This window comes from Dipodomys spectabilis, unplaced genomic scaffold (genome assembly GCF_019054845.1).
Source record: "Dipodomys spectabilis isolate Male_0828 unplaced genomic scaffold, ASM1905484v1 ptg000089l, whole genome shotgun sequence".
Classification (NCBI taxonomy): Eukaryota; Metazoa; Chordata; class Mammalia; order Rodentia; family Heteromyidae; genus Dipodomys; species Dipodomys spectabilis.
In genome coordinates this window covers 22,098,729-22,117,124 of record NW_024870766.1, presented here as the reverse complement: position 1 = coordinate 22,117,124, position 18,396 = coordinate 22,098,729, and the positions used below count along the sequence as shown (strand labels likewise).

Genomic DNA, 18,396 nt, shown 5'->3' with positions numbered 1-18,396 from the left:
AGTCACACTTTATTTCTGCACAGAACTCCATATAACTTATTGACCTAGGTTTGCTCTTTGTTTTGCCAAGAGAACTGGTTTGCAAGCCTTGATTTTTCCTTTAACAACCTATTCCTTAGACTTCCTTCTGTCCAGCCACACACAGATAGGAATTACTCTATCTGTTCCCCAATGTGGTTTATAATCATGTCATTTCCCCAAAGATGCAAAGTCATATATAGATATAGATATGTATAGATATATATAGACATATATAGATACAATCTTCTACTTCCTTGGTAACTTTTCTGAAGTACACTGATTACCCCTCTCTTCCTAGGCATTCTTTGTCAAAGAATATATATTAAGCCATCCTGAAGATGGGGAGAAAATTGCACGGTTAAGAGAGCTGATGCTTGAGCAAGTAAGTAGTAGAATTAGATCACTTTCTCTCTGTCTTACTTTAAAATTATCTACGTGGTCCCATGCATTGGTGATCTACCTGTAGTAGATTCCAATTGCCAATTTCTGTTTTTCTTCCTACTTACACGCAAAAATAAATAAGACAGTAGGTTGCCCACCATAACAAATATCTCATGCAGTCTCTCCCTTTACATGTTCTCTCCCTGAAGATTCCTATAGGCTTATCACTGACTTGTCATAAAAAAATTTTTGGCCTAAGTAAGTTTAGGACACCTCAGAATAGTTGGAGTGCATGAATGAATGCAATTGTTACTCCAGTGCTATAAGAAGGAATGGGCAATGGAGAGCTTGCTTTAGAACAATTTTATGTTTTACAGACTAAGCCTATAGATTTATAATAAGGACAAAACTAGATATAACTCATCATTTTCTGTTCCAAAGAAGTATTTTTTCTTCCTACTTAGCTGCAAAAATAAATAAGACAGCAAGTTGCCCACCATAACAAAATAAAGCCTGGACATTTGAGGCCAGCACACATCAACTCTGAGAGCTTCACAAGCTCCAGATGGTCCTGGGTTTGTCAGGGGGCTGGCATCCTGCCATGAAGCTCAACTTTTATTTCCTGGCCAGTTCTGCTTCTGCTCTACCCTCTAGCAATGATTCCCAGGTTCTTCCCCATGAAGATCTCACACAGAGTCTCATTTTCTGGATGACCCAACTTGCAACATTATTTAATTGAAAGGGAGTTCGCCTAACAGCTAGAGTTTCAAATGGAGGAGAGGTCAGTATGGTGACATTTACATGTAATCCCATTGTTTAAGAAGTCAAGGCAGAGAGATGAACAGTTCAAAGACAGCTTGGTCTAGAGACCTCATCACAAATTAACAAAACAAAATGGAAAAGACTCAACTCAGCACATACCTGTAATCCTCGTGCTGAAGAGGAAGACAGGAGGATAGAGAGCTCAAGGCCAGGCTGGGTAATGTAGGAAGACTGTCTCAAAAACAAAACCGTAAAATAGGGAAGACTACTAACTCCTACACTTAGTCTCCACTCCTACGTCCCTCCCATCCCCTCATCCCAAAGGTCAGCTTCTCCCTTTAGGCCTCAACACATATTCTACTCCATTTCTTCCTTGCACAACTACCTTCATATTCAGCTTAAGGTATTTTTGCCTTTATGCAAAGATGCTGGTAGTAAGTGGGCCCTCCAGAGCAATTTCTACCTCTTTAGGGGAGATGATCGGTGCTCTCTCCCTCTGGGGTCAGTCTTGCTTGACCTTGAGCTATCAACCTCAAATCTTCACAAGATGTAAAGATACAAGCAAGACCTTGTGAATGGATGATGTATTTTTTTCTGACAGACTGTGAAGTTTATTCTTTTGACTATGTTAGCTTGCAGGCATTTGTGAAATGTAGAAGATAGCTACTGTTCAATCAAAATTTTACACAATACTGAGAGGTGAGCAGAGCAGAGTTGAATCTGTTCATTTTTTCCTTCCTCAACAGGTGTTTGAGACTCTGTGGGAGGAATTAGGGAGCACAGAAGAACTTGATGGGGAGAGGATGGTCACGTGGGTGAGAGGTAGCTGTCCACAGAAGAGATCCCTGAGGGACCAGCTTTCCAAACATGGACTGGATTCTGACCCCTCTCTCCCCATCCTGAGAACAGGAAAGAGCCAGAGGGCTGCTGGCTATTAAATAGAGTATAGTTAAAGATCTCCAATACAGAGTAGAAGAAGCTCAGGGAAAAATCAAATGCCCAAAATAAGCCAGTTCCAAGCTCAAATCCCATTTGAACTGTTAATTCATGTCCCTCAGTTTCCTCACCTGTCACGGGACTGGTCAGATGTAAAGGATGAAAAGAATGGAGTTCAGAGTGCACACTTGGTCTGCAGCATAGAAAAAGTACACAGTTCTGTGCTTGGTCTATGGTAAACACTGGTGAGGAAAAAGTCCCTGATGTGGGTGTCCCCTCATACTGTGATCTAGGCTCAAATTCTGGAATTCGGTTTGGCTGTGCATGAGAAGTTTGTTCCGCAAGATATGAGACCCCTCCACAAAAAGCTGGTGGACCAATTCTTTGTGATGAAGTCGAGCTTAGGGATACAGGTATGTGCACCCAAACATCACTGGCTTCTTTCTAGAGAGCCGATTCAGCGTCCAATAGTGACATCTTTTGGGGTTTCTGCCACACTGCAGCATTTACCAGGGAGCCTTCGCATATTACAGCTGGGTTGTCTGCTATTCCCATGCTTACCTTTTATGAAAATAAGTGAGGGATAGAAATTATAATAGATTCCTTGAATGTGCTTATGTACCATGTTAAAAATATGGCACAGTGTGCCCTCTCTCAGGGCTGTAATGGGGTATTTTCTTGATCACACCTCTAGGAGTTCTCTGCTTGTATTCAAGCCAGTCCTGTCCATTTCCCTAATGGAAGCCCTCGGGTGTGTCGGAGCTCAGTGCCCGCTTCCATGAGCCCAGATGGTACCAGGGTAATTCCTAGACGCAGGTAAGTCGTATTCAGAATTACCTGACAATTTGCCATCCCCACAAGATGATTTGGCAACGTTCTCTATGGCATCATTTGTTAAATAACACAATTCCTGCACAAAATCCTGAGCCCGCCCTCCAGCTGCATGCATCTGCCGTGGGTAAAACAGCAGCAGTCTGAGAAATGAATTAACTGAAACATTTGATCAGATTGAGGTAAACAGGAGACGAGAAAATAGGATATGTCTTGTCTTCCCTTGGGCGTTTTATACCATGCCAGCATGCGACAAAGTACAATTATGAGACTGAGTTAATGACCATGGTTTTTGGTGTTGTTTTGTTTTCCTCTTCTTGACACAGCCCATTAAGTTACCCAGCCGTGAACCGGTATTCTTCCTCCTCCCTGTCCTCCCAAGCTTCTGCTGAAGTAAGCAATATTACAGGGCAATCAGAAAGCTCTGATGAAGTCTTTAACATGCAGGTACTTGATTAGCTTTTTGTCTGCTCGTGTTTTTTTTCCTTTTCTGTCTCAATCTTGAGAGTGTCTGTTCATTCTGCTGTGCTCACGAACAGACCTTCAAGCAAGAACTTGACTTAAGGACCAACTTTTAAACACTCTTATGGCTTTATTGGTCTTTTGGAATCTACAAAGATGTTTCTCTCCAAAATGCCCCTCCCTTTAAGAAGACATGAGCAAGCAGTGGAGAAACCCAGGCGAGCTGCCCGGGGTTAGCTTTGACACTGACCTTGACTACTCTCTGCTTCCTCCATCCTGGATTCATGGAGCATGTTACCACATACCACCTCTCTCTCCATAGCTCCATGTGGCTCTCTAACAAGGAATGATGGGAGAGTCCATTATAAAATGTTGTCTACTAATTTTATATATATTGTATATATGTAGATATATATACAAAGCAAGTAATTTTCACTATAAAAGAAAATGCATAATGTTTTAGTTATTTTAGAGGCAACATGACTCAGTAGAACATTTTATTTAGATGTTGCGCATATCGCCTTTAGGAACGTTCAGTAAAATTAAGCAAACGGGATAAGAAATTGTCCCCTCCTCTGTTCATGGAAAAGGGGCAAAACATGTATCTACCAGTTTATGCTTTGGACATTATTACTGTATTTTTTCTGAAGTTCTGGAGTTTGAACTCAGGGCTTTGTGCTTACTAGGTAAGCACTCTACTTTTAGCCCTGCTTTGAACATTTCGGAAGATTATAAGAAGTCAGATTCTGTGCTTTTTAGAAGTGCAACTGGTTTTGCTTACACTTTGGTGAAGGAGTGAGCTACTGACTGGGGTAGAATCACAGAATGGAATTGAAACTAATATGAACGTGTTCTGTTGGCACTTGTGAAAATCACAGATTCTCAATCCAGACAGGCTCCTTATCAGTTTGAGTTAGTAAGGTTTTTCTGGCTATTCCAGCCAGCGTGCAAACTGGCCTTGGGTTTTTGTTTTTGCTAATTGGAAAAGAACGAAAAACGCTGTGGGCGGTTTTGTTTCAAATATGTCCTTGTCATGTGATGCCTCTGAACAGTGTGCGATGATCCTCTGTCCTCACAGCCCAGCCCGTCTACCTCAAGCCTGAGTTCTACGCACTCTGCTTCGCCTAACGTCACAAGCTCTGCTCCTTCCAGTGCCAGAGGTCAGTGCCTAAATGCAGGGGGGAGGTGCCCAGAGAACCTTTCAGACCCCAGACACCATGGCTTCATTTTCTCCTGGGATTCATTGCTCCAGCTCCCCTTTTTCCTCCTCTAAGCAGGTCCAACACCACCACCACACTGATGATTCCTCCTTCTCTTCCCAGCTTCTCCTTTGTTGTCTGACAAACATAAACATTCCAGAGAAAACTCTTGCCTGTCCCCACGGGAGAGACCATGCAGTGCCATTTACCCGACAGCTGTGGAGCCCTCCCAGGTACTTGTGTGGATGAAGAAGACAGGCCCAATGCTGGCCCATCACTGCAGGAGCACACAGAGACTGTGTGCATAGCTGCCCAAGGGGTGGTAGCAGACCACAGGCCATTTGGGTGACGAGCTACCTCTGTCTTCTGCCTGTTGTTAGGGGTTTCTGTCTGAACCATACTTCTGATAGGGATGCAGGGGTCAGTGCCTGTGGTAAAACCCAGGGAAATGGGAAATGCCTGTGTTTTCCATGATCTGACTACATTCCCAGAGAGAGCTGGGCGAATGAGCTGTCTGTGCGTGTGGTTGGCATCTAGCAGAAATCTGGGGGTCACTCCTCCTATAGGCAAAAGATACAGGGAAAGGTGGCTGCCAGTTCCTCATGCCTGTGATTACTAATTACTTGCGAGGCAGAAATCATAAAGATCACAGTTCCAAGGCTAGCCCAGGCACATGAGAGCCCTTCACAAGCAATAGCCATCTGTGGTGCACATTTGTTAGCCTAGCTGTATGGGAGGCTGAGATTGTGAGGATTGCAGTTACAGGCCCACCTGGGTAAAAAAAAAAAAGCCTGTGAGACTCCTTCCCTATATTAGAAACTGGGTGCAGTGACATATACCTGTAGGTCCCGGTTTTTCTAGGAAGCATACAATAGGCAGATCACAGTCCAGACACAAGTGCCGGCAAATGAGTAAATATTTTGAGATAGCTCAAAAAGTAACTATCTCAAAAATAACTAGCCAGGCACGGTTGGCTCAAACTTACAATTCTAGCTACTTGGGAGGCAGAAATTGGCGTACTGAGGTTTGCAGCCAGTCTGGGCAAGGAAAGTCACAGACTCCATCTCCACCAATGACTGGATGCAGTGGCATGAACTTGCCATCCCTGCTATGTGGGGAAGCACACAAACAGGAGGATTCCAGTCCAGGTTGGCCCAGCAAGACTCCACCTCAAAAATAACCCACAGAAAAAGGGCTGGCAGACTGGCTCAAGTGGTAGAGCCCTTGCCTTAGCCTGTTAGCAAGCAAGAGGCCTTGAATTCAAACCTCAGGGCACTCGCGCGCGCGCACATACACTCACACACACACGCACACACACACACCTCTGGAGGAGAAATATGCTACTGTCAGCATTCTTTCCTCTTGCCTCTTATCTACTTAAGATGTACCTTCGAAGAGGAGGTTTAAAACTAATGATTCATGTGTAGCCCTAAGTTTCCCAGCTAATTTGGGACTGATTTAAGAGAGGAGAAAACTAGTTCCTTCTGTCTGTCTGGCTAATTTCTCTGTTTTTCTACACCATCCTGGCAGAAGTCTGTGGCTGCATCTGGAAGTAGATGAGAGCGAGTGGGATTTGGCTTGATTGGTTGATCTTTGCTGATTGTGTGATCTTCTCGAAAGTCCCAGGAAACCTTCCCTGCACAGCAGTGATGTCTGGCAGAAATGATATCGGAGTGCGTCTGGCTGAACCAGATAACCAGTTTTACTTCCCTTTGTCATGGCTGTTTCAAGGGGACTTTGCAGTTTGGCCCATCTGCTTTAGGTCATGTTGCCAGCGTGAGGAACTCGGAACACCTCCCTGATTAAACCCCTGAGTTTTCTGCTTTGGAAAAAAAAAACTGAAGCAGTATGTATGTAGTCAGAATTACAACAGTTCACACGGCCGGCCGTGGTGCATTTTATTTGAAAGGACTTGATACTTTAAAAATGTATAGTTGGCAGGGCCATTTTAGATAGGTTAAAGATGACAAATTTCTGGGTGCTGGTGGCTTACATCTGTAATCCTAGCTACTCCAGAGGCTGAGATCTGAGACTTGTGGTTCAAAGCCAGCCAGAGCAAGAAAGTGACTGTTACCTCCAATTAAACACCAGAAAGGCCAGAAGTGGAGCTTAATTATTATTTTAATTATTTGCTTATTTAATTTATTTAATTATTTACTGTGTTTTTATACCTATCATAAGATTATAAATTGTAGGGAGGCTTAAGTCCACTCACTTCAGACTTTTATTTTTTGGTAAGTTCATATTTCTCCCCTAATTTTTACCTATATTTCATATTTCCAGTCTGGCTTTTATATTTATGTAGAACACCATAGCTTAGCTATAATTTAATGCATATTTCCCATATATTCAATAGGATTGTTCATTAGAATCACTTACCATTTAAACACCATGCTCTCTTTCTCAAAACCTGAGTCTTTTCTCTTTAAGTATAATTCAATTCTTTGTTCCCAGGCTCATCTTACCCCATAGAAACCATTTTGAACAAAAAGTTTGCATAAGGAGGTAATCATGTCACTTTGTCTCACATGTCACTGTACTGCCTGGTAATGGTAGACTCTCGTCCCTTTCCAGAGGATGCTGTTGAATCATATTGGTGATGGAGCCTTGCCACGCAGTGACCCAAACCTCTCTGCTCCTGAGAAAGGTGAGTGTGAACCAGTCCTCATCAGTCCTGACATGCCTAGGGGTTTGTTTCACCCTCATTTTCTCCCTTTCGTGTGTCACGTGGAAGGCAGAGCTCCAGATCCTTCCTGCTCAGGACTAGCTCAGGACTTTGTTCTTCAAAATTCATGAGGTCAATTATCCATGATGCTTTCATCGTCAACAATGTACTTGTGAGACTTAATGTGAGAATGTGAGTGAGTGGGAATCCCCCTTCCCCGCCCCTGCTGTGTTTCAAGATTTTTGTTGTCATTCAGTGACTCACCCGGGCTATGCCTGCTCTTCCAGAGACGAAGTTGCCAATTAGCTACTACTTCAGCACAATAAAAAGAGTAACTTCCCAGACTGATTCTGTGCCCCATGCCCTGTCTCCCTCACAGAGCTCCTCATTCAGCCAGCTCATCCGTTGTTTGTGGTAATGCAGCGATGGCTCTTTTACAATTAACTACTGTTTAAGAATTGCAATGCAGTGCATAATGGAGTGTGCCCTGCCTCAAGGCAAATGAGAACTAAACACATGCATAGTGGTAATCCAATTGGCATCAGTATGGGCAACTCTGCAGAAGAGTGGGTTAACTGTCACTTTTACAACTATGGAGGTGGGGCTTGCACAAGCCACTCACCCATTTGCCTCCCACAGAGCCAGGCTTCAAAAATAGGAAAGCTGGGGCTGGGAAGGTGGCTCAGTGGTAGAGCACTTGCCTTTCATGCCTCAGGCCCTGGGTTCGATTCTTCAGCACCACATAAGCAAAAAAAAAGCCGGAAGTGGTGCTGTGGCTCAAGCGGTAGAGCGCTAGCCTTGAGCTGAAGAACTGAGGGACAGCGCCCAGGCCCAGAGTTCAGGCCCCACGACCAGACCCCCCCAAAAAAAAATAGGAATGCCGCATTTCCCCCCACCCCCCAATAAATCATCATGAGTTTGCAAAGAAATGTCCCGGTAAAGTGCACTTTAATTGCACTCGTTAAGAATGAGACTGCATTACCATTTGAGGACACTGATACATTAACATTGAAACTTTCTAAAGCAACATAGATATTAGCGAAGGCCTCTGGCCAAAATTATTTTAGAACAGGAAATTAGCCTTAATGTTGTAAGTCAAGTGTTTATCTTTGCCAGCAGAATTTAAGAATGTGCTATTGTTCTCACCTCTTCTACTCAAGAAAAACCACAAGGCAAATTTAAAAGGCATGGCGGGGCGGGGGAAACATCTTTTAAAAGCAATTCCATCCCTATTAAACCAAAGCAGTAATTTAATGAGACAATGTGCAGTTCCCCAGTATGTCCATGAGATGGCAGTATCTGCACAGGGAACAATCTCTTGGACCATAACTATTAGAGCTCATTGCTGGGCAGTGACTTCCATAACCTGTGTAATTGTTCCAGTTCCCAGTGGGCCCGTTCTATATTCTTACATCTTAATGAAGCCCAGAGCAGACAGATGACAAAATAAGAATAACTGTCAGAATCCCAAATTATTTTTCTTAACAGCATACTTCACTATGATCTATTGATTTCAGGAACAAGAGTCCTTTCTTCAAAGAATTGGTCAGTGAGGTGACATGGCCTGGCCAGTTCTACCACCCAGTCGAAATAGCATGCTATTGCCTACTCCTATTTTGAGTGCCATTTATCCAGAAGTCGCCACTACAAACCTGATTTTAAAATACAGCGATGATTATCATCTTCCTGTTTTCCCACAACTATACACATTGCAAAGTAGAGATTCGTATTCATGTTTGACAGCTTAAGAAAAATGAGAGAGACTTGCTATCACCCAATTAAGTGTCAATTGTTAGATAGCCAATTAACAAAGGTTTAGTATGCTGGAGGTTTCTTGTTTGTTGGTTTTTTAGGTTTTTTTTTTTTTTTTTTTAATCCAGTTGATTTTTTTTTTTAATTCTGGATAGTTCTAACTTGCTGCTGAGATCTCAAGCATTGGGAAGGAAAGCTGGACCATGTGTTTTTAGCTGTGTTATTCCCTTCCAGCTGTGAATCCCACCCCTAGCAGCTGGAGCCTGGACAGTGGGAAGGAAGCCAAGAACATGTCGGATAGTGGGAAACTTATCTCCCCCCCTGTCCCTCCAAGACCCACACAGACTGGTGGGTATTTGAAGCCTCTGACTAATCGCTCTATAAAATAAATTTTATTGGCACTCCAGCATGTCCTGAATTCCTCAGAGAAAGGTAGGAATGTGATCGCTGAGGTAAAACCTGGGGCAGCTATGTAATTTGCTTCTTGTGCTTCCCTTTCCTGGACTTGGGCTACACTGAGTCAGACAATGATGGGCCCCCAGGAAGCCCCTCTGGCAGGGTTCCTCGGGTGCCCGGCTCCACGCCCCATCCTCAGCCCTCTAACCCAGGAGGCCACTCACATGTCCTCTGTGCTTTGCTTGCAACACCTGATTCTTACCAACGTTTGCTAACTCAGCTGCTTTTTCCAATCTAATTCTGGATTCATGCCGAAGTTTCAGTCGCCCCTGCAGAGGAACTAAGTAACCGTGACTTTAGTGGGCTTCTAGCATCCAGAGTTATCTGCCGCTGGAAGAAATGGTGTTTCTCACAGGGCTGATTCAGGGAACTGTGTCCTTCAGGGTTGTAGTTCAAGAAGCACATTCTCCAGCCTAACCTCAGACCTACTGAATCAGAATGTTAGGGTTTCTGAAATAATCATCAGTGCTTTATTTGTTATACCTTACATATAGTCCTCCTGTTTTCTTTCTTTTTTTCTTTTTAAGAAAAGAAAGTTGACCTTACTATTTTAAAAAATAAACTCAAGCCGGGTGTTGGTGTCTCACACCTGTAATCCTAGCTACTCAGGAGGCTGAGATCTGAGGATTACAGTTCAAAGCCAGCCCAGACAGGAAAGTCCATGAGACTCTTATCTCTAATAAACCAACAGAAAACCAGAAGTGGCGCTGTGGCTCAAGCAGTAGAGCGCTCACCTTGAGCTGAAAAGCACAAGGAAAGCGCCTAAGCCCAGAGTTTAAGCCCCATGACCAACAAAAATAAAAAATAAATTCAATAGTACCCAGTTCTAAATTTGTCAAAGCTAAAAGTCAAGTCACTTACAATTATTGAAAAGGTCAGATATGGTAGCACATGCCTGCAATCCTGGCTACTGAGGAGGCAGAGATGAGGAACATCATGGTTTGAGGCTGGCCAGGGCAAAAATGTTAGCAAGGCCTCATTCAAACCAATAAGCCAAATATGGTGGTACATACCTATCATACTAGCTATACAGGAGACAGAGGTAAGACAGGCCATTCCTGAGCCAAAACATGAAGCCCTGTCTGAAAATAACTAAAGCAAAAAAGGGCTTAAAGAGTGTGGCTCAAGTGGTAGAGCACCTGTCCAGCAAGCACAAGCCTTGAATTCAAACTCCAGTACTACCTCCTCCCCCCAAAAAAAATTCAGAACTCTAACTTTACTGTTTATTATAAATCAGTGGGCTCACGGAAGATTAAGATTCATCAGCAAAATTGTCTGTGTTTCATTCATGATGAGCGTATATTTAGGCAGTGTCCAACTTAGCCTGGCTGTGTCAGTGAAGACGGGAACTGGAAAGGCAGTTTTTTAAAAAGGAGCCAAGCATTGATAGGTATTATTAAGGAATAATAATATTTGGTGGTAGAATCCTAGACCAGTTCAAAGCTAACTGTAGAGGTATGGGTGGGGCTATTGGAGGTCTGTGGAAATCTCTTCCTCCAGAGAAGTGCTCAGGGCGTGTGCACCTTCCAATTGATGGGAGAGGAGGACTCAAGCAGGTGTTGGAAGGTGACGTGTTGGACTGCGTGCACAGAGTGATGGGAGGCCACTCTCCCTGGTCCCCTGGGATCAGAGCTCCCTGGTGGCCTTACCTCTCATAGTTACCCTGACAGGGCTGCCGTCCCTGCTGCACTGACTTCTCTCATGGTCTGATGTGATGTCCTTGTCTGTGCTCATGTTGTGGGTCTCTGTCACTCTGTCTTTCTTCCTTTCAACCTTGCTGTAGTTTTCTTGCCAGTTAGAAACCTGAACGTGACCGCTGAGAGAGTGGCAGCTAATTACAGAGCAACTTGCCTGCTTTCAACCGAATTCTCTCTGTGGATGGCAAAGTGTGACTCCCCCCCACAAAAAAAAAAACCCTTGCCCTCACCTTCCTGTTCATTCTCCTGGGCTGCTTTGCCCCTGAGCAGGCATGCTTTAGGCAGCTGGCTTGATCCATGCATTCACAGAGCAATGCTCTGTGAGGCCCAAGAAGCCCAGAACAGCCCGTGGGAAGAGCAGAGAAATCCTTTGTCCTTGCTATGATGGTGGGATAGTGATGGCGTCCACAGATACCCATCTAAGGGATGAAGAGAAGGCTCACCATTTGAAGAGGGATATTCCTGGGCAGGATCATGTGTGGGTCATCTGTTCTGGGAGGGGAGGAATAGGGAGGATGGTTTTCTGTACTCCCATGGCATGCATAGACTAAGCGATGGGAAAACACCTTGAGGCTGGGCCAGCTTTTGGTTCTCACACAGTGCTTTCAGCATTGCCGTGGCTGGCCCGTGTCTTGGTCACATCATTCCTCATGAGCCTCGTCTGCCCCAGATGAGCATCGTGTAGTTTCTCCTCACCCCTTGCTTCAGAAGCTCTTCTGCACTGGGTTAAGTGTCTGGGTTTGCACACAGTGGAGGGCACTTGCAGACACTCAGCTGTCTGTTTTTTCTTGGCTGACATGTTCTCTCTTTCCGTTTACAGCTTCACCAGCGAGACACACCACATCAGTGTCGCCCTCGCCGGCCGGCCGGTCCCCATTGAAGGTACAGGCTCTCCTTAGGCTGAGGCTAGAGACTGGCCCAGGTCTATTTATTTCCTAAGTCTCATCCCAAGTACATAAAACGGTGCTTTTATTCACACAAACAAGACAAAGGTATAAAAGGAAGAGGGAGGGGGAAATGAGGAAGAAAAGATGATTTTTGTTGTTGTTTCCTCTTTTGGATTATGAGCCTCTTCTCCAAATAATAACCACGAGCACCTAAAAAACTAGTCAGCATGTCTCCTCAACGAAGGTAAGAAATATGATCCCATCGCCAGGTGCTAGGAACTCACATTTGTAATCCTAGGCAGCATCTACTCAAAGGACAGAGATCATAAGTTTGAAGCCAGCCTGGTTAAAAAGAAAAAAAAAAAATTCATGAGACTCCAGTTCAACCAAAAGCGAGACACAGTAGTGTCTACCTGTCATGCTAGTGGGAAGTGTAAATAGGAGGATTATGGTCCAGGCAGGCCTAGGCAAAAAAAAAACAAAAAACAAGATCCTGTCTCAAAAGCAGAAAATTCTAGCTCAAGAGGTAAAGTGCCTGCCTAGCAAGAATAGAGCCATCCTGTATTGTCCTACCTGAAAAAAGGAAAAGGGAGAAAAGAAGGGAAAAAAATTCATACATATATACATATATATATATATATATATATATATATATATATATATATATGTATGTATGTATGTATGGTCCCTGGATAACTCCCTGAACATTTCCAGCCTATTGTTTTTGGTTAGAGCACATCAAACACACACACATTTATATTAAAAAAAGTCAATCTAAATATTCTGTGGTTTGGGAGGGTGCTTTGTTTTCTTTGATTGGCAATTTTGTTTGTTTTTGATTTGGGGAGGGTTACTTCTTTAGGGGGTTTTGTTTTTTGCCGTTCTCATCAGCCTCATCCATCTAAATTCATCCAAACTAAATTTCACCGTTTTATCTCTTATACCCCATTTTATACCATAAATTGTAATTTACATTCAAAATGCATAGTATACCATGGTAAAAATGGATTTTAAAAAAATCTGAGGACCACCCACCATAGGAATGGGTAAAGGTCAGACATTTGAATTGGGCAGGGTGTTTTACATCTCTAAATATCCAGATCCCTCCTGAAGATAAAGCACAATATTTAGCTTCTATCCAAATTGAATCAGAGCAGCTGCAGGGCTTGTCGGTGCATGGGAGAGGTTGGAGCTCTTGGCTGCACCAGAAGCAAATAAGAGAGGTTGGAGAAAGCCTTGAAAGAACAATTCAGTACCTGAGTGACTTCAGAGTTACACACTCTGTGTTTCCTATTGATGAGAGAGTTCCAGCTAATGTGCAAAGGACAAATTTGCCTCAGCAAATATAGGGGGCATGATGCATCTGTGCTGCTAAGGATAGATAGCAAGAATCTGGGAAACAATGAGAATAGTTGGAAAAGAAGTGTGATTTCATTTGCATCACCACAATTTCTGATGTAGAAACCTGCTAGTAAATGCAGATGCTTTGCAGGTATTGTTGCCATTCTGCAAAGCAGCTGTTACCATAAAGTCTACATGATAGCGTTTGCTTTGGAAGCCATTGCTTGTCATCCTAAAGAGGGAAGGGCAGCAACTTGACTTTTCTTTAAGAGTTTCCACGTGTTGCTATGCAATTATCATCTGTGTTTTTTGACTTGATTATGCAGGTTGAGTATAAGACCACAGGTTAGCTAGGAGATTAATTCCTAATGAGCAAAATGCACTCACAAGCTGAGCATGGATAACTCACACCTGCAATCCTAGCCACTCAGAAGGCTGATGCCTGAAGGATCTCAGTTCTAGGGCAGCCTGGAAAGGAAGCTCTGTGAGAATCTGCCATTAAAATAACCAACACACAGCTGGGCTGGATGTGTGACTCAAGTGATAGAGTGCCAGCTGAACATGTAGAGCCATTTGAAGGCAAGTCCCTGAGTTCAAGCAACCAACAAAAATCAAAAAGCATCCACAGGCTGAATGTGTTCAGGTAGCAGCTGTCAAACTGTCTGAGTTAGCATGCTGGCAGATACTATGTCTCTCCGGACCTGTATTTTTACAAGCCACAGGCTGTGTTGTAATTGTGTCTTCACAAATGGGGCTTGTAAAAGAAGATAGATAGAAATCTTGTGTTGTAACTTCAGTTTTCATTTAGAGGGCACACTACTACCAAGTTGTGAGTTTTGCTGTCATTAGAATGCAGGTCACACTGCCTTCACCAATAGACTTTGATTGGATTTTTTTTCTCCCAACAATTAAGTGACAGGATTAGTCTGTTAGAGAAGACTGGACTTAACCTGCCTTGTTTTGCTGTTGAGGTCTAAGTTTTGACAAAGACAGCAATGAATTTGTATCTGCTAGTTGCTATACTTAATTTACAAGGATTTGTATGTATCAATGCTGTTTTTGTTTAAAACTGGAGAGCAAGGTAGAGTTAGCCTGGGGAAGTGTTTTCTCCAAGTGTGTTCCATGGAACATGCGTTTATAGGACATTAGGTGATAAGTGAAAAAATAGTGTGTGGTCAAATAAGCTTAGAAAGCACTGGGCCAAAACCATGTTGTTTGGGTTTCTTTAATAGGATAATATGCTTTGAATATACACCAGAGTTAATGAATTTATTAATGCAGCCTTTCTCTATGGCAACATCTTTCCATCGAACATCTCTCAGTTCTCATTACAAATCCTGAGGACCCCAAATGTGGGAACAACAGAGTAGGATGCCAGACTAGGGGAAGAGCTGCCATTCATAAATAGATCAGGAGGAGGCTGGGTGGAGCACTGTGTGGCAGAGGGTGACTTGATGGGGAAATGGAAACCTTCATGGCCTGTTTTGTAAAGATGGCCCTGCCTGGCTTCAGAAGATTATCTCCATTAAGGAAATGTACACTGTCGTGATAGAACTTTCAGTTCTTTGTGAAATGCCAGAAATCTGGAGTTCTGTTTGCATTGTCTGCTTTTGAGAATTAGCAAGTTATTAGGGCTTAAAACAAAACAAAAAGAAAAACCAACGATGAAACAGCTCACATCTCAGCTAGAGCCCAGTCTACATGTCAGCTCAGGAATATTATGTGAGGGCCAAGGTCTCTGATAGGAAGGGCACCCCCTTCCCCAGCCTTAGGCTCCCCTGAGTCCAGCCATGGGAGTCCATGCAGGACACTGCAAATGGGTCCCCCAAAGCTCTACTTCTCTAGTTCGCTTTCCTCTCTATTAGAGCCAGAACCAATGGCATGCCTCCAGATTCTCTTGCAGATTTATCCTTTCTCTTTGCAGATGGCAGGTGGTCAAGGGGTGGGAGTCTCGCAGATAAGTAAAAGTGGCTGATGGGTATTTCCAGTGTCACCTGTGGCAACGCTCAGCTGTGTGTCTGGGTGTACTAGTCAGCTTGAGTGAGTGTAAAGTACCACAGCTGGGGGGGGGGGGGGGGGGGAGACGCAGGAGTAGCGTTGATGACAGAAACTTATTTTCCATTTGGAGTCTTAGAGTCTGGAGACTGGAAGTCCGAGATGGAGGCAAAGACAAACTCAGTGTCTCTCCATGGCTAGCCTTTCTGGGTCCTCCTAGAGAGGATTTTTTCTGTGTGCAGTCTTCTCCCAATCCCCTGTTGTCCACATGTCTTTTGTAGGGAAACCAGTGCAGGACTAGGGCCAAAGTCACATCCTTAAAAGCTATCTTGAAATAGGGTCACCTGCTGGGGCGTTGAAGAGCAGCATTTGCCCACCCCCAATTTAGTGGTAGTAGTAGTAGCTAACACATCCGTTGTGAGTGATGCATGTCAGGCCTTCCAGCGTTCAAGGCCAGGGCTTCAAGCTGCGGACTGAGTCCCTGACTCTGCTGTGTCCCCCCTTCTCCCTTCCCCCTTCTCCTCCCCTCTCCTCGGCCTCAGGGCTCGGCGCAGTCCTTCACCCCCTCCCCCGTGGAGTACCACTCCCCAGGACTGACCTCCAACTCCCCGGTGCTGTCGGGCAGCTACAGCAGCGGCATCTCGTCTCTCAGCCGGTGTAGCACGTCGGAAACCTCAGGCTTTGAAAATCAGGTGAACGAACAGTCCGTGTCGCTGTCCAGCTTCGGGGGGCCGGGGGGACCCGAGGAGCCCGTGTGCAAGGAGAGCAAGACACCCCCTCCCTACAGCGTCTACGAGCGGACTCTGCGGCGCCCCGTCCCACTACCTCACAGCCTCTCCATCCCCGCCACCTCCGAACCTCCTGCCTTGCCCCCCAAGCCCCTGGCCGCCAGGCCCGGCCACCTGGAGAACGGGACCCGGAGGACTGAGCCGGGGCCCAGGCCCAGGCCCCTGCCCCGCAAGGTCTCTCAGTTGTAATCACTTCTCCGTGTCCCTGCGGTGAGTTCTGTGGCCGTTTACAGCATAAGACGTGTAGCGCAGGCACTTTACTTACTCAGCTCTCTTTCTCCAGATGAATGGAATTACCACTCGCTTCCCAATCTAATGTTGCACAATACTAAAAGTTAACTGATCTCAAACTGCAGGTGTCTCGTGAGCTATGGCTGTGTCTCATGGGAAAGTGGTGAATGGCGATCCAGAGTCCTTTTGTATCTTTTTATGTTCACTTTTTTTTTAAAAAAAAAAAAAGCATAGTTTCAGTCTTAAACCCGATAGGATATTGTCAAACAATACAACCAATGTTATATACTTTTCACTGAATACTGGATGCTGGGAGAAGGATTGTTTGGTGAGTGCACATCCAACCACAGCGTCCTTGCTTTGGAAGACTTGTGTGAACAACTCATTTTTCTGGCTCTTCTTGGAGCAGAATGATCCATGCCCCCAGTCTCTGAATGAAGGTGGACGCAGGCCCAGCTCCTTAGACAGTAAGCGTAAGGAGTTGCCTGGATTGTTTTGTTCTTGAAACAAAACACTTGGTGGAGACTCTTGTGGTGTTTGATAGCTGTCTACATTCTTAAAACTCGACTTTGTGAATTCTCTAGTACCCTTGATGCCATGCTATCTACTGTATTTCTTTGCCAGGTGCAATTTGCTTTCAGAGCTCCAATCAGCTAGATTAAGCAAAATGACCCCAAGAGAAATGTTTACTTGAATTTTGTGCTTCCTTACTTGATCGTTTCCTATATAAAATGTGTCATTGAAGAAGAGCAGATGTTCAAGTATTAAATAGGCACAAATTACTGTGTCTCATTAACAAGCATTCAGGAATCAATACAGGACAGTATTAAATCAATAACGTGAATAAAGAAAAAAAAACCTTAGTGACAATATATTAACATGATTAAATGACAAAAGGCCTCTCAAAAGGCAAGGACATTAACTTTGAATCCTGCACAGAATAAAAAATAATTCCTCCAGACTGCATTCTTACCTGAGGAGCTTGGCTTCCCAGCTAATCCTGTGATCCTTTGGTTGGAGGAGTTGACTGTAGATGGTTCTAGCTTGAATATCGCAATTTAGCATCTTAGCTCTAGGTAGACATGAGTATAAGCAGTAGGAGTGTGGAAAAAAGCACCTTGTATGTAGTAATGTATTTTGTATCTTTTTTTTTTCATTAACTGACTGTTTATAACACTCAACTGACAATAGCTATGAACTGTATTTTAAATCATACTGTTAAATATTTTCCCTCTTTTGTTGGGAAACTCAGTTTAGTTTAACTGGGTTTGTTTTTGTTGATAGCTTAACCTGGAAGGCAGTGACCACTTTTTTATATTCTCTTAATGAAACCATTCAGCAGGCATACACTGTTGAGGCTGGTTATAGAGGTTTTCTATAATAAATGTTCGAGTATTTTTGTACATAACTGGTTAATTTTAATAAAAGATACCATTATGTGTAAAAAAAAAAAAAAGAAAAAGAAAAGCAAACAGTTGTGGATGCAGTATGATTGTTATAATTATGCCAAATACTTTATGTATGGAAAAAGAAGATTTGTAAATATGTGCTTTTAACAATAATTCTGCCATATTGACTTTACAATTTTGAATGTCAGAAAAAATTAATATATGTTAAAAATATTTATGTTTAGTGAAAGTATTCATAATTGAGGAAAGGATCATATGGATTTTAGCTTTGTATCTTGCAAGTTTTGCAGTTGGAAATTTCTTGAACTAGCTTTTGCATTTGAAAATAACACTCTGTGTTTGTAATCACACTCTAAAATATATATAAATATATAAATATATATATGTAGGAAACTGTATTTCTATTGCTTTAAAGAAGCAAAACTTTCCATTTAAATAGATGACATGCATAAGATAACAAAGTCTCTTTGATTTCCTTTTCTTGTGTAATTTAATAGGTTTTCTCAACTAGTGCTTGGGCACAGAATAAATCAGTGTTATTTGCTCTGGAAGCTGTTTTTTTAAAAAATAAAAATAAAATTAA

At 43.4% G+C, this 18,396-nt stretch overlaps 1 protein-coding gene across 3 annotated transcripts in view; it reads left to right on the top strand.

Annotated features, from left to right (window-relative positions):
• Dock4 (dedicator of cytokinesis 4) overlaps positions 1-17,871 on the top strand; it is a 429,879-nt gene extending 412,008 nt beyond the window's left edge. Inside the window, exons 43-52 of one of the 3 annotated variants that reach the window (XM_042684635.1) lie at positions 320-403; positions 2,394-2,513; positions 2,795-2,916; positions 3,258-3,378; positions 4,472-4,553; positions 4,716-4,825; positions 7,149-7,239; positions 9,244-9,357; positions 11,983-12,044; positions 15,928-17,871. In XM_042684635.1, coding sequence (XP_042540569.1) covers positions 320-403; positions 2,394-2,513; positions 2,795-2,916; positions 3,258-3,378; positions 4,472-4,553; positions 4,716-4,825; positions 7,149-7,239; positions 9,244-9,357; positions 11,983-12,044; positions 15,928-16,362 — 1,341 coding nt within the window. In that variant the 3' untranslated portion in view covers positions 16,363-17,871. The remainder of the gene's footprint in view (positions 1-319; positions 404-2,393; positions 2,514-2,794; positions 2,917-3,257; positions 3,379-4,471; positions 4,554-4,715; positions 4,826-7,148; positions 7,240-9,243; positions 9,358-11,982; positions 12,045-15,927) is intronic. The other 2 variants (XM_042684637.1, XM_042684636.1) reach the window with 2 other exon arrangements.
• The last annotated feature ends 525 nt before the right edge of the window (positions 17,872-18,396 follow it).